Source organism: Anser brachyrhynchus, assembly GCF_964034855.1.
Source record: "Anser brachyrhynchus genome assembly, chromosome: 1".
NCBI classification, from domain to species: Eukaryota; Metazoa; Chordata; class Aves; order Anseriformes; family Anatidae; genus Anser; species Anser brachyrhynchus.
This window is the reverse complement of record NC_137694.1, coordinates 33,491,078-33,506,076: the sequence shown is the minus strand read 5'-3', so window position 1 is coordinate 33,506,076 and position 14,999 is coordinate 33,491,078. Positions and strand designations below refer to the sequence as shown.

Genomic DNA, 14,999 nt, shown 5'->3' with positions numbered 1-14,999 from the left:
AGCAGTGAAAAGCTGATTCCAGGTCTGATTTAAACCCCAAATATTTCCTGGTCTTGGAAAAGGATTCTCTAGTTCCCTTTGGATTTCCAGCATTTTCTGGGCCTGAATATGCGTTTATATATGCAGTTGTATGTAGGGAGGGGATGTCGTTTGGGAGGAGCTGTGTTGGGCGGGCTTTTTCTTTGCATGCAAGTGTTAAATATTTTCTGGGAATGCCTATAAAGGAACTTGCAGCAAATCCAGGCATGGATTTGCCATCTTTTAACCATTTATCCTGGCTACACAATTGTGCCATCGCTGAACATGACATGCATCAGTGCTTAGGTGACCTGCTGCTTCGTGTGACAGCAGGACAAATCCACTAAGCCGTTCAGCAAACTTGTAACTACGATGATGCTCTCAGGAAGCTGCTGGCTGAATGCTTGTCCTGGTCTGCAGCTGCTCGTAAGTGAGGAGCCCTCCTTGTTCAGTTAACAAGGTTGCTGGTAGCTGTACCCAGATCTGGTCGAAGTTCCATAGTGTGAGCCAGAGCAAGTTTTCTTCTGCATTTCTTGTTCCTGCTTGCCCTGGAAATCTTTGCCATCGCTCACACTGCAGCTCCGTTTAAGAAACTGCCTGAGGATAGACTTCTGTCAGCTTGGCAAAACCAGCTCTCCCTAACAAATGTTTAAGGCATTGTCAAATATCACTTTAAGTTAATTATGTTTAAACGTATCTGAGATGGCTAAATGGTTTTAACTCTGCTTAGCCAAAATGGTTAGCTCCAGGATATCACCTTTATCAAACATTTCTCATTTAAGTCCTTTAATAAATTAAATTTTGAGACCATGGTGAAGCATGGTCCTTTTAAAATCACTTTATCAATAAGACTGAGTTTCTACGTTTCACTAAATCAAGCCAGAAAAAGAATTGGATTAAGAAATTCTTTCCAAGCCAACCATGAAGCTTCATTCGTCACAAGGATGAACTGATTATCTTTTGCCCAGGATGTTTTATAAATGTACCAAAGAAGTTTTGCATAAACATGCTTGGCTGTGATGTAGGAAGGACACGAGGAAAGCAGAAACATACAAGAACAGGTTATGCCTTTTAAGGCTAAGCATTCAAAATGAAGACAAGAAACAGCACAAATGGGTTTGGTGCTTGTCAAGGAACCGCAAGGCGCTGAAGGCACAGACTGCCTTACTGTGCCTTTCTGTGGCACCTGTACTTGCGCAGGTTGGGAGAATCTGCAGCAGTCAACTCACTTCATTCCAGTCAGATTTATAAAGGTCAAATATACAACATTGTGACAATGAATAGCTCCTTTTCTAATCTGTTAAGCAGAGCAGATGCATGGCGTGATTTAACAAGAAATGTTAGTCTTCTAGTGTGTGTTCCTCTCATATACCATCAGAAAAACGACACTCTGAAATTTTAAAAGCATGGAATTTTTATAAAAAATGCAAATCTTGGGAAAATTCGTGTTGAATCTATTGGACTACCTTTGCCCTACTTTCTCCTTATTCTTTTTTTTTTTTTTTTAAGTTCAGCAACACATTCCATTCCCGGGAAGCGTAGGGTGTCCCACGGTGCGTCCGTACCACCTACGGAGCGTGGTCCCGAGGCAGCCTTCTCGTCCGGGCTTGCCGGCTGAGCTGTCTGCACCAGCACAGGCAGCCGCAGCCAGGGCGCAGCCGGCAGGACAGACAGACACCCCTGCAGCCCCACGGCCCCCCGCTGCAGCGCACGGCCCCCTGGCTGGCAGGCAGGGCTGGGAAGCCCCCTGCAAAAAGCTGGGCACCGTGCTTTGTGTCTCGCAAGAAGGTGTGCCCACATTGTCAGAGGAGACGACAGGCTGGACAGCAAATCCGGTCCATTTTAATGTACGACTAACTCAAAAGAATGTGCTTTGGATCAGTTTACCTCATCAGACTAGTTTTCTCCAAGGAAACTAGTTTTCATTGAACTTTAATACCAGGGGACAATAATATTATAGGATCTACAGATTTGTTACTTTTGTGATTATTAAACAGAGACTGAATGCCTACAGATGAGCAGAAGCAGGGGGATCAGACTAGTTAACTCCTCTCCTAACTCTAACGAAATCTGAAATGACGCATGACCTCTGTGGCTGAAAGAAGGAGGCAAAGCCCACAGATGTTCCAAGCAGCGCTCAGAAATCCAAAAAAGACAAAACGTTTCTCTGTGCTCCTGCCTGTACAAATTGCCTGCAGGGTGTTTCAAGAGAGAGCTGGAATGTCTTTGTCAGACCGCTCACGCTCAGCTGCCTGTGCTCAGGAGATGGGCTTTAAACAGACATGGAAAAAAAGCCACATGCTCTGAACCTATAGAAGACCGGGTTGAAACTTTATTCCGTGAGGGTGAAATACCTTCCCGGTGAGCTTCAGAAAGTTAATTTTGGATCGTTCCAGCTTAGAAGTGGTTACTTTTCACTCCTTAAAACGGTAGGGGAGGATCAGCCATCTATTCCAGCTGCTTTAGGGCTGGTGAGCCTGGCCCATATCTCTGTTTTACAGCAAATTAGTTTCTGAAGGTAATAGTTTAAAAAATACAGGAGAAGCCTATAGTTGTTTTATATTTATATAGAGCAAATTGAAACAGACTGATAGGTAGGATTCAAAGTTGCAAAAAAAAGCCAGCAATAACACTAAATACATCTTGCCAGCTTTGCCCGAATTTAAGGATAAACTGAAAATGTGTGTGTAGTAGAGAAAGGTCAAACTTTCAAAGATATTTGCTTCTAAGGATTTTAGCCTTAATGTCTAACGAATGAGCACAAGGTATGTTTGATGAACAAAATACTAGACGTGGAGTTCAGTGCGTCAGCTGCAGCATCCAAGTCAGCAGCATGATCTTAGTATATCCTTAGAAGCTGTGCTCTCATGTATTGCTAGCAATTAGGTCACAACCAGGGCAGTGGGGAAGTTTGATAGAGCTCTATATTTATAAATTCAGCATTACATTACCAGACTGAGTGCCTTCAGGTGTATGGAAATAATGCGCAGCCGGAGTTTGAGCTGTGTGTCCCTGGTCAGAAGTTCCCAGCTGTGGGAACTTTGTGTTCAGCTTACTGTTTGCTTGTTTTCATTTAAGAAGAGCCACCTTAATCTGCCTACAGCAAAAAGTGCCTCTGAAGCTTGGTGACAGCCTCTGGCTAGGTATGTAGTGTGTACGATGGCTGATGCAGTAGCCAGTGCCTGAGAACCATCTGCAAATTAGCAGAGATGCCAGGGACTTAATTGTGCATAAACCTTCAAAAGATGAAAAGCTGAAAGAATGTATTATACAAACTAAAATTGTTTGTTGAAGAGAGGGTCTGGGAGAAAATAGCAGCTCACCCTAATCAGAAATGTCACAAATCCCCGAGATACCAACAGGCAAAGGCAGGAAGCAAATCTTGCTCTGGTGTCAGTGAGATCCTCAGTGTGTATGTACTGGGGACGCAGAACAAGCAGAGGTGCAGAGAAGGAAAAATCATTTACCACATTTTCTCCTGCACAGAGGTGTTCAATTTTGCAGTATAGTGCATTCAGTACTGAGTTTTGAAAGGCTTTTTGATGACAATATGGTAGCCCAAACCTGAGGTCCGCCTGCAGAGCATGTCTCCCAGTTCAGGATGGTCCCACCCAGCGCTGGCTGCATGCAGCATCTCTTCCTCCTCTTAACTCCAGCCACATCAGCAGTATGGCAGCAACTGAGGGCTTGTATGTGGCGTTCCCTCTGGCTTATCCCACTTGCAGGGTGCTGCATGGATCAGTGGTGGCATTGCCAAAGCCCAGGGAGTGCAGCCAGGCTGGGCACAAGCATCATGCTAAGACAGTGGTGGCCTCACCTCTGCAGGACACCTGGCGAAGCATGTCTTGCTAGTGTCTGTAAAAATTCATTGCTTTCCTGCCCACAAAAATGATGCTTTTTCATTACTAAATCTCCTAAAATACCATTTCCTAAAATTCCCTAAAATCTCCTAAAATACTATTCCCTAAAATACTACCGTTCTGATCTTGTACAAGTGGTACCTTTACTGAGGCACAGTGTGTGCTGGTGTCAGGGAGCCGTAATCGGGATCCTTAAATAGTTACGAGTTTGACCTCTTTTCGCATACAGCTTTTATACATTGTGTATTTTGTAATCACATGCTGCTCGCAGAATTAACTTGTTCGCGTTTCCTAACCACTCCTGCTGGAAATAAATCCTCTGACTTCTTTCAGCAAGTTTATTTCGGACCGAGAAAGCAGAAGAAGTCTCACAAACAGCCACCTGGAAAAGAAGAAGTGTGATGAATATGTAAGTCCTTCTTGCTGGTCTTCCCTGTCAAAATGAACTGTACATTGTGCGTTGGGAGGGCCTTTAGACGTGGTCTTGAAAAAGTGCTGGTTCAGGAAAGACAAGTCCCTAGGCCTGTGCTGGGCAGGAGGTCATGGTGGTTCCTTATGGCCTCGCAATATATCACTCATGTACCTAAGATGTCCCACAGGCATGGTGAGAGATGGATTTTAAAACTGAAACTGTATGAGTTGTATGTTGCCCACGTATTTACTGGAATTTAGGAAATCTGTAGGACAGCGATCAGAATATAGCCGTGAAAAAGTTTGGTGGCTTTTTTTTTTCCTTCAAACCTCGCAGTTTTTACTAATTTGCTCCCACAGCAGTAGATACTTCTATCTGATATATCATATACCCTGCAAGTTGAAGTGTAACGGCATTTCTGTGCTCTGTTCCAAGCTGTTGCTGACCTGTGAACCTCTATTTCTCCAGATTCCAGGAACGACTTCTCTGGGAATGTCCGTCTTCAACCTCAGCAATGCCATCATGGGCAGTGGCATTCTAGGCCTCGCTTTTGCATTGGCCAACACAGGAATTCTCCTTTTTTTGTAAGTGTGAGCGGGTTGAGGATCTGATCTCTCTGCAATGCGAGTGCAGGGATTGATGGTCCGTTTGAAATGCACTGTGTTATTTCCCTACATGAAGTCGCCAACCTGTATAAGTAGCTTGGAGTTCAGAGTACTGGTGGATGGTCAGTTGTTTCGCTATCTATATTAGCTACGTGTTTCAAACATATTTTTTTTCAGTCAAAGTGGTGGGGGGAAATAGCCACTAGTTGTGCTTCTGGAGCAAATTATGTCCATGCCGTTGACTACTGACCTGAGCCTAGCCAGGGATTTTTCCTATGGTCTAGAAACTACACATACATTGAAAACAGCAAATTTATTCAGTAGTAATACTTGCAGTGTGATAGTACCTACTTCTTACTTGTGTCACAGGTTCTCTACAGCTTTCAGCAAAGCATGGTGCAATATCTACTTTTTTGACCAAGAAAAAAGAATATTTGTATTCTTTTAAATGTCGTGTATAGTGTTTTCATCTCACTCCCACAGTTTCTTCTGTTTCTTATATGAGAGTCCTTATTAGCCAACATAAATACAGCCAAGATTTGAGTATAAAAAAGAGTTGAGGTAGAGTACTTAACTCCACCAAAAAAGAGGCATTTCATAAAACAGAATTTTATAGTTTAAAAATGAAACAGTGCCAGTGAATGAGTAAGACACAGAATACTGTGTTATTCTGGTTGCAGTATGAGACATTTCATTGTGAAAAGTGATTGTTAAGAAATCAGTTGGGAATTGTGTGCAGAATCCAGTAATAAATGTTCATTGAGGGAAGAAATACAATAATTTACAATATTTGAGACCTGTTCAACATGGTTATTAAGTTTACAGATCACTCTACAGAGGTGTCATTTCCTGAATGTCAGAACCTAAAAATCTAGAACTTATGTTATTTCTTAGGGTTTTTTTGAAAATATATAATATGAGCCCTGTGTATAACAGAATGGATGGTCAAGGTGGTATGTATAGCCATCTGCTCTGAGGTTTCATGCCAGCATAGCTACATCCATGCTGCTAGAGTACAGTTTGCTGTGGTTGGGAGTGGCTGAGAATAATCCAAGGAATTAATTGACTTACATTAAGAATGTACAAAGTCTCATAATTGTGTTGCAACTAAGCTAGGCTATAAAGTAGATGGACTCTAATTTAGATTTTTTTTATTTTATGCAGAGGGACTGAGTTTATTTAATATTTAATATTAATATTAATTTATTTTTTTTCGTTTTTCTTTTTTTAACCAGCATATGGTAGTAACCTGTTTATGATTCTCCACCCATGCTCTCTGATAAGCAAACCTCAGAGGGCACAGACTGGGGTTTGTAAAAACTGCTGTAACCAAAAAAGTCACCTCTGCTCAGCCTTGTTACCTCTTCTGGGAGACCAGTGTCTCAGCTAAAGAACAGTAACTTTTTACATCTACTCTACAAGAGGAGATTATAGAGCACCTTCAATTTCACCCTCAATTGCTTTAGTTTTCCATAAGTAATCTCATCCTCTTCTCTCTCTCAGCGAACAGTTTTTCATGAGAGTTTAAGTGAAATGCATTTGCTCTAAAGGATGTAAAAAGGCAGTTTCTTATAAGTGAAGTAGATCAGATAAGTGGTGTGAACACTAGCAAAACTTCAAACAACTTGTGGTGGAAACTAGGCTAGTCTTGGTCCGAGTAGTGAGTGTATAGCTGCGTACCACCTAGCTGTACAAAAAACCACCAAAGCTGATAGCTGGGTAGAGGTTTTATATAGTAAATAACAGCATTATTCTCTACAGAATTAGACCGTGTGGGTTTAAGTGAGGGTAATTGTTTTTGTTAGTTTTATAATTCCTTTAGATTTGTTGGCTTGGAGATAGATCAGCCTGCTGAGATGAAAGGTAAGGAAGCTAGCAGGACCTTTCTGACCGGGCAAGCAGAGATTTTGCCTTTGAAGCCTGGAGATACAGCATCTTAATGTGCTGTCTGTAGTTATGCCTGAAAATTGAACTGCTTTAAATTGTCCTTTCACCATGCAATAGACTCGTAGTTAAAGCTAGACCATTATTTTTATATTTTTGCTCACACTCTCGGTCAGTGCATTTTTCCCACAAATGTATGGTTCTTCTGTCTCTGTCCCAGGCAGATCTTAGAACCATTTCTGCTTTACAAGTGATAAAAGATTAAGTCCTAGCATGAATTTGATTTCTTTTTGCACATGAGAAAGCACTTACATTCATTGCTCTAGAACAGCAGAAATCTGGAAAGTTTCTAGTTTGCTTTGTCCGGGTCATCTGTCTGCCAGTACTGGCTCGCACCATCTCTGAAAAATAGAAAGCAGAGGAGGAAGAACTGAACGAGCATTTTCAGCTCAAAGCAGACCCAAGCTGATTTCCACTCTCACAATTTTTATGCTACTTGAGTGTGAAATGTGCACCCACTGCACCAGGATCAGTTCAGGTCCTATATTCTTGGCGTAAGACGTACAAAATAAATATGATGATGGGTATGTACTGTCACATAATATTTGCATAGCTGATTGCCATAGTAAAGCGTCACACTTTTTACGCAAAACAGCTGAGGAACTCAGAGGAACTTAATCCTAATATTTTTAGTAACCACAACCTACACCAAAGAAGAACGTCCTTTCTTGTGTGAAAAAAAAGGACAGAAAGCCTTCCTGCTGCATAAGGATGTCACAAAAGGCTCGGGGAGATACAGAAGGGCCAGGCCAGCTAGGAATGGCAGGAGCACTCGTAGGTAGCTCACCCTGCCGGTGGTTTCACCCACCGCAGAGCGATGGATTGCACTGCAGAGACACGTGGGCCGCCCAAGTGTGAGGTGCCTTCAGCCCATACTTAGCCCCACAGTGCATGGGGTCTGAAAAACCCTTCTGAGACACAGAGCTTGTTGGATGAGGTGTGGTGTGAGGCGACAGATGAAGTTTCACTCTGCTTTCTGCGGCCGCCTCTGCTGAGGCCGGCTGGAAGCTGTCACCAGGCTGGGTGACCTGTGGTGGCATGGCCCTGCTCCGCCTCGCTCCTCCGCGCCCCATGCCCTGTGGGGTTCGGAGCTGCTCCGTGCAGAAGGCAGGGGGCTGCACAAGCCCCCCGGCCCTGCAGCCTGAACTCCACGGAGGGCTGGGGACAGTAGGTGTTTGAGCCAGCTTGGTAATGTGGCAGCTGTGAGCAAACAGCAGCGGTGTCGCAGGAACAGTTTGTTCTTCCTAGCACTGTATCGGTCCCCTGCCCTAAACTGTTTATTCTGGATTTGTTGGGGGAGGTGAGCTCTGCATGTGCTGATTGCTTGCAGAGCTGCCAGCACTGCTTTAAAAGTAGGCAAAATAATAAGTATTGAGACGACAGCGCGAGCTACCCCGCTTCTGTTTTGAATTTGCACGAGGCGAGTGGCAGGGACATTTCCTTTCCTTTCCAAGGGGCGGTTCTGGCGCGAGTATCCCTGTCCGCACCGCAGTCCTAACACAAACAAGTTCCTCATGCAGTGCTAAGGAGAACACCAAGCATCTCCGTGCGGGTCCTACGGGGAGCTAAGGACAACAGATCAGACAAATACCTGGCTGCTCGGGGGTGTTATTTTTACCGCTGCGAAGACTCCATGAGCTCAGTGCCTGCAGAACGGGAGCTTTTAATATTAAAATAGACTTGGTGCTGGCTTGTGCAGCCAGGGCCACTTGGGGCTGGGAGTGACTCAGCCTGGCTGCCGGGGCTGCGAGCACCATGCCTCCACGCAGACAGGGGCGTAGCGGGTCTGGAGGGGACGTGGGCAGCAGCAGGGCTTAGCAAGTCTTTAAAAAATGGAGCAGAGTGACCTCAGCCAGTGCAAGCTCCTTTCCCCTCACCTCCCCAAGGAGAAACACCCTTTGGGCTGTACGAGAAGCGTGGTGTTGCTGTCAACCATTTCTCCACAAAAGAGCAGTTCCTTCTACCACCTCCCAGCTCCTCCGGCCCTAAGAAACTAGTGGGTCGGTATTTGGCACTAAAGTGTTTCTAGTCCAAAACGGTAAAAAAGGGGAGGGAGGAGGCTTCTTATCCTGATCCTTCTACGTGTTCCTATGAAAAAGATGCGTTGCAGCCTATCTGTGGCAGCAGCATGTTTTGTGTTAAATTTTAGGCTTGTTTTCCTCGGTGTCCCAAGGGTAGTTGTCATAATAAAGAGAGGAATTGCCAACAGATTGTCTGAATGCTCTTCACACACATCATGAAAACATCATCAGGTCTTTGTGTGTCAGTGTCAGAGGGGAAGGCACACATAGTGCTTGGCTTAAAGACATAGAGCAATGAGCAAATGTGTTTTTATGCACTTAGCCCCCGGCACTGACTAATTATCATTTGTGCCAGCAAGTTCCCTACACAAACAGTTCAGTCATTGCTTCCTGCAATTCTTCTATGTGCAAAGTCAAACTATGGATCACGGCAGAACGGGGAGTGACATCAGTGAGGGAACACCTGTCCCTTCCTGGATGAAGCGTAAGCCTTTGCTTTCTGCCTTACTCGCAGGAGAAGACAGTCTGTGAGTGGTGAGGGGATAGGTGCAGGCTCAGCCATCTCCATGCCTAACATCTAAAGCCCAGAGGCCCCAACCCTTGGGATCACTCATTGCGAGGACACGGACAGAACTGAAGCTAGAGACCACATTATTCATCGAGCTGAGTTCACATTCAGGTCCTTTTTGCCTGTGGAGGGCTGGATGGAGCAAGACATCTCTGGGTGGTATTAACCTCCCTCCCCTTACCACTCCTTCGGCACTGGGAGGCACATAGAAAGCCATCGAGGCACCCCTCTGGTGGCATGTGACACGTGTCTTGGGAAGAGATGCTTGCATCTGGCATGGAAAGCTTTAAATAGAGGACTTCCTTCTGAAATTTTTACTCAGCTTCCAGAAAAAATGCTTTAGACTGGGTAGTAAGGAATATACCTGGCTCATCCCTGCTCTGATTAAATCCTAATTCCTATATGATGAGACATCTTCATTCTTGCTTCCCTCAACAAGGAAGGGTATAACTCAGTAACAGGCTGCATTTTTTCTAAGCTTTACTTGGTTGAATTCCTCTGCATACAAGGCTTTATAGCTCCTCTCTAGTCTGGTGGAACTGCAAACAGCATGTTAATCACTCTTGTTTATAGGGCTTTTTGCATTCTCAGAAGATTATAAAAAATATCTTGGCATCAATGGGGATATGACCCAACGTGTAAAATATTGCAATGTTAGAGCTCTGCTTTTACAGTAAGCTTTATCTTTCGTTCTTTTGTAGGCTGCTTTTGGTTTCCGTGACATTGCTGTCTATTTATTCAATATATCTCCTGTTGGTGTGTTCAAAGGAAACAGGTAATCTAAGATGTTACTGTACCATTTCAGTGGACTTGTAAGGAATAAGAGGTAAAAAGTGCTCAGAATAAGGCCAGGTACTTTGTGAAAGACAGAGTTTCTATCACCTTGCTGACACAAAAGAAAGTCCTAAAAGATTGTGGGTCAGAAGCCCAGAATTAAAAATAATGTATGTCATGGCAAAGGAGAATGACAGCTGACCATCACTGTAAAGAGAAAAAAATCAAGCCAACAAGTGGATTCTGCTGCAAGGAAATGTTTTTAGTGAGCTAGAAGAAACAGTTCAAATAGTTTCTTTGCATTACAAAATCAATTTCAAATGAAATGTAGTGAATCTCTGCCTATCCAGGTAAGCCAGCTTACTTGGAAATACAGCTCGTTGTTAACAGCTAGTGTGAAATTCATGAGTTTTCCTAGAAGAAAATAAAAAGAAACAGTTCCTCCACAGAGAGTAGTATAACTCTAAGCAAAACACATTTCTAAACACAGAAATTAGAAGTTGTCTACAGTGTTAAAGAGGCTTTGTGCTCTAAGTCAAGAGTCTCTTTGAGTAACAACCGCTGAAGACATATTTTTAAAATTATCTGTGCATAAGAACACTGTCGTATTTTAATACGTAATTTGGATGCACATGAGTTATTATTATAGTGTGTGCAAAGGCAGCAACTACTTATTTAAACTAGGTGTGAAGGCCTAATTGTTGACACATTTGTGCCCTCTTAGTTCCCAAAATCTAAGCCCTGGTTTCTGTGCTGCTGGATCACTGATACATCATTACAACTAAGCTCAAAGTTACTGTTTATACAAGCTTTAAACAAGAAATGCCAGCTATAAGGAAATGTAGAGAAAAACAAACAATGAGATCCATTTTTAAAATAATCTGTTCGCTGTAACATCTGCAGTATTTCTCTTTCTGTTCTTGTGATTCTCACCATCTTCACAATATCCAGTCTTTTTTTTCTCAGCCTGAATCACAGCCAAGGAAAAAAAAAAGCATTTAACAGAAACACAATCCAATTAATAGAGGAGTTTCTCAAGCTTGACAGATACTTTTTAGTTATAATTTACACTGTTCCCTGCTTTTACCAAAAACATACCACATTTGAGAATTCACAAGTTAAGGCATCATCATTAAAAACTGTAAATCATCCTGTGAACTAGTGGCTGCCTTCATTTGTATCATTTAGTCAAACCAAGCAGAATTACAGAGTTGCAGTCTGGTGTCTGTTGTGGCCAGGCTGCCAGTACTGGCTTGTGGTCCCTGCTGTACTGAATTTGGACTGGAGAGAAGGCCTTCAACCTTTCTCTCATTGAGACTGCAAAGCTAATATGCCAGAACTTAAAATGCCACTAGGTGTATCGATGGACTCAGTAAGGGGGTGTAAAAGCCTCGTGAAAAGCCTCAGTCTCATAAATGATTGGTAGCCAAAGACAGCATTTATAGATACCAAAAAAACATTGCTCCATAAGTTTCAGCCCTAGCAATTACAAGAAAGCTTTCTATTTAGTAACAATGGAAAGATATAGTTGTACAGAGGAAAGGTTAGTGGGAAAGGAATCACAAGCGGTTTGACTCAACAGCTTTTGCTGGTGAATTCTTTACCTTTCTCCTCATTTCTTTTAACACAGGCTGCATGGTGTATGAAAAGCTTGGTGAGCAGGTCTTTGGCACCCCAGGGAAAATGATTGTCTTTGGATCTACATCTCTTCAGAACGTTGGAGGTAAAGGAGATGAGGGATATTAAATCAAAACAAAAACAAACAAACAAACAATAGGGGAAGATCTTAAAAATGTTATGCCTTCTAACCAGACAGGTTCCCCATTCTCTTTGTAATGTCTTGGGATCCTCATGCTCCTCTGTATTGGTCTCAATAGCATTTTGCGTGCAGCCCTTTCAAGATGCTGTATTACTGAATGATTGGTATTTCACAGTCAGTTACAGTTCTCGGTCTTCTATCATTAGAATTTGATGTGGGAAAATGTTCATGATGCTTCTATGTACTTATTCTACAAAATATGTCACCTGTTTTCTAAAGTGATTCTCTTGTTCCACCAGCAATGTTGAGCTATCTCTTCATAGTCAAAAATGAGCTGCCTTCTGCCATAAAGTTTCTAATGGGAAAAGAAGAAACTTTTTCGTAAGTCGAATATATTTTGGTGATTAGATTACAGAATTTAACATTGTCTAGGTAGTCTTGAGCATATGTTTATAAAAACCCTTAAGTAGATCACAGGAATATCTCAGTGGATTCATAAAATACTAGAAAACTTTGCAAAAGACAAGAGGATGGATAGGAAATTAAAGGTGAAGTCATCAGTAGTTACTCTCTTTGCACACCAGATTTTTGTGCAGAATTACAAGTTTTGTCTTTTACAGTGTAGGGCAAAACTTAAATATATTGGGAACAATGCAAGTTTAAGATATTATGTTTTTACCTGCATTTTTAACATCTTACAGGACTTTTTTGCCCCTGAAGAAAATTGTTCTATACTAATATATGACAAAGACAGAATATTATACTTAGATTTCTGCCAGTTGTCACTCCTTGACATTTACCAGCTTCTTTAGTAGAGGGATGGCATTTCTTTATAGTAATAAATATCCTTTACACAGGATTATATGATGTATTGTAGAACACAAAGAAGAAGGTAGAGATCCCTTTCCTCAGGTTTTCATACTAAACAAAGCAGTGAAAGTACATCACACAGAACACCAATAGTGCTGCGTCTGAGGCAGAGCAGTGCCATGTTTTAAGAGCTGGATGCCGAACGACTCTGGTACTCTGCAAAGTTCAGATGTGGCCCCTATCTCTCCTTCCATAGTGTAAGGATACGGAAGATGCTTCTGTAATTGCAGCAAAGAGGATGACTGAGTGTGAGGAAAACCAGAGAGGGTTTAAGGTGTGTTCACGGTACTTTTTTAATGTTTTATACAGGGCATGGTACGTGGATGGGCGGATTCTTGTTGTTACAGTGACGTTTGGTATCATCCTCCCTTTATGTCTCCTTAAGAACTTAGGTAAGATGTAAATGCCATTGTGAGTATAAAATACAGGAGCCCAGACATTGTGCCTCTGACAGCCACACTGGCAACTCAAATATAATAAAAAAATTGTGCTCTCATTGTAATTTAAGCAGCCTCTCTGGTCCAGGAAGAAGCTGTGTTTTGAGCGTCTTGGAAAAAAGAAGGCCTAAATTTTTACAGCAGTTGAACTCAGTATAAACCAGCCTCATCCACATAATTAGGGAAATAGATTTTAAAAAATATGGTTAAGAGGGTGTTTATTTCATAAGGTGACTGACTCTACTGTATGTGTGGCCTGTAAAAATATATTCACAAACAAACTGTAAGATTATAAAAAATTGCTTATTTTTCTATCAGCATTGAAATTTTCAGTGGTTGGGTTAATTGGAGGTATTGGCTTTGTAAGTAAGGTGTGTATAGAGAACCACATTTCCAAATACGTTTGAGTCCACAGAGATGCCAGATGGTGCACTATGTGTGTTTTAAAGCCATGTAACAAGTTTTGGCACTGAATTCCTCTTGGGATCTTCCTTTTGAGAAACTAACCCATAGTAAGCTCACATTTCTCTGCATAGTGGGGAATCTGGGTCATGTTCTGATTGCAATTTTACATTTTCAAGTATGTTTCAATTACCACAGCCCCTTTCAAAAGTAAAATTAGTTAAACTACTGTAACGATTACCTTTGGGAAGGAAGGTGTGTGTCACATTGGTTAGATCAAAGCCCTGGTCTGTCTGAAAGCCGGAGGCTTGCAACATGGAAGGCTCCCACACCAACCAGGAATGCTTTTGTCCTGCCCAGAAGCTTGTAATACATATTAAATGTATAATGCATTTTAATTCTTCATTAAGTAGAGAATTAAAAAGCAAGATACGGCTAATAAAATAACCTTGTGTAAGATTTCTTTTTAATTTATTTCAGGGTATCTTGGCTATACCAGTGGATTTTCATTAAGCTGCATGGTATTTTTCCTCATAGTGGTAAGTTAAGCTTGGTCTCTTCATTGGATTAGTCACTTGATAGCATATTCAGAATTTCTTAATTCAATTAGAATTTGCTTTTTAGTATTATTCTTAACAGCTGTTTTCTGCTTTTGCCCTAGGTTATTTACAAGAAGTTTCAAATTCCCTGTTACGAATTGGAGCTAAATGCAACATCACCTATCCTATCAAATAGCTCAGCACATGAGCATATGTGTAAGCCAAAGTATGTTATCTTTAATTCCAAGGTATGTTTCTTTTTATGATACTTACTTTTGATTCACATAATACATGCACCTACACTCCATGTCCTTAATCAGCTCAGCACCACGTAGGGCCTGCCCCTCCATGCTTCCACACGTGCTCCGATGGCGAATGCACAATGGGAGTCCTTGCCCGGTCTTATGGAGGAGCCATAAACACCTGTAGCTCCTTGCAGTCTTGCTCTGCTGCTCCGTTCCCCAGGAAGCTGAGATAGGCTGAGCTGCCTTGGTAGTACATGTGCTAAGGCTGCGAGCCCGAGTTGCCACCGGACAACAAATGCTTTGTTTAGGAGAGTTTTCCTTTCTGCTGCTTCTTACTGTCTGTGCTGCGACTGAGTTCTTAGACTGTGGTTCAGCAGACACTGTAAGCCTGCATCCAAAGGCCAGAAGTAATCTGTCTGTCCTTCTGTGCACAAACCACTTCTTTGTGACAGGGTATGTGTTTTTATAGCCATATGGTGAACTGGATCAGGAAAAGGATACAGTTGAAAGCTAATCCAGCAAAAATTTGATTGCCTTTCAGCTGG

The 14,999-nt window shown here is 42.2% G+C and overlaps 1 protein-coding gene across 2 annotated transcripts in view; it reads left to right on the top strand.

The window, feature by feature from the left end:
- SLC38A1 (solute carrier family 38 member 1) overlaps positions 1 to 14,999 on the top strand; it is a 38,795-nt gene that overhangs the window by 10,507 nt on the left and 13,289 nt on the right. For both annotated transcript variants that reach the window (XR_013942597.1, XM_080571014.1), the window contains exons 3-10: positions 4,212 to 4,287; positions 4,759 to 4,874; positions 10,130 to 10,203; positions 11,833 to 11,925; positions 12,261 to 12,342; positions 13,141 to 13,223; positions 14,151 to 14,209; positions 14,332 to 14,457. Coding sequence is in view for 1 of the 2 variants with exons in the window: in XM_080571014.1 (XP_080427140.1) it covers positions 4,212 to 4,287; positions 4,759 to 4,874; positions 10,130 to 10,203; positions 11,833 to 11,925; positions 12,261 to 12,342; positions 13,141 to 13,223; positions 14,151 to 14,209; positions 14,332 to 14,457 (709 nt within the window). In the remaining variant the exon portion in view is untranslated. The remainder of the gene's footprint in view (positions 1 to 4,211; positions 4,288 to 4,758; positions 4,875 to 10,129; positions 10,204 to 11,832; positions 11,926 to 12,260; positions 12,343 to 13,140; positions 13,224 to 14,150; positions 14,210 to 14,331; positions 14,458 to 14,999) is intronic.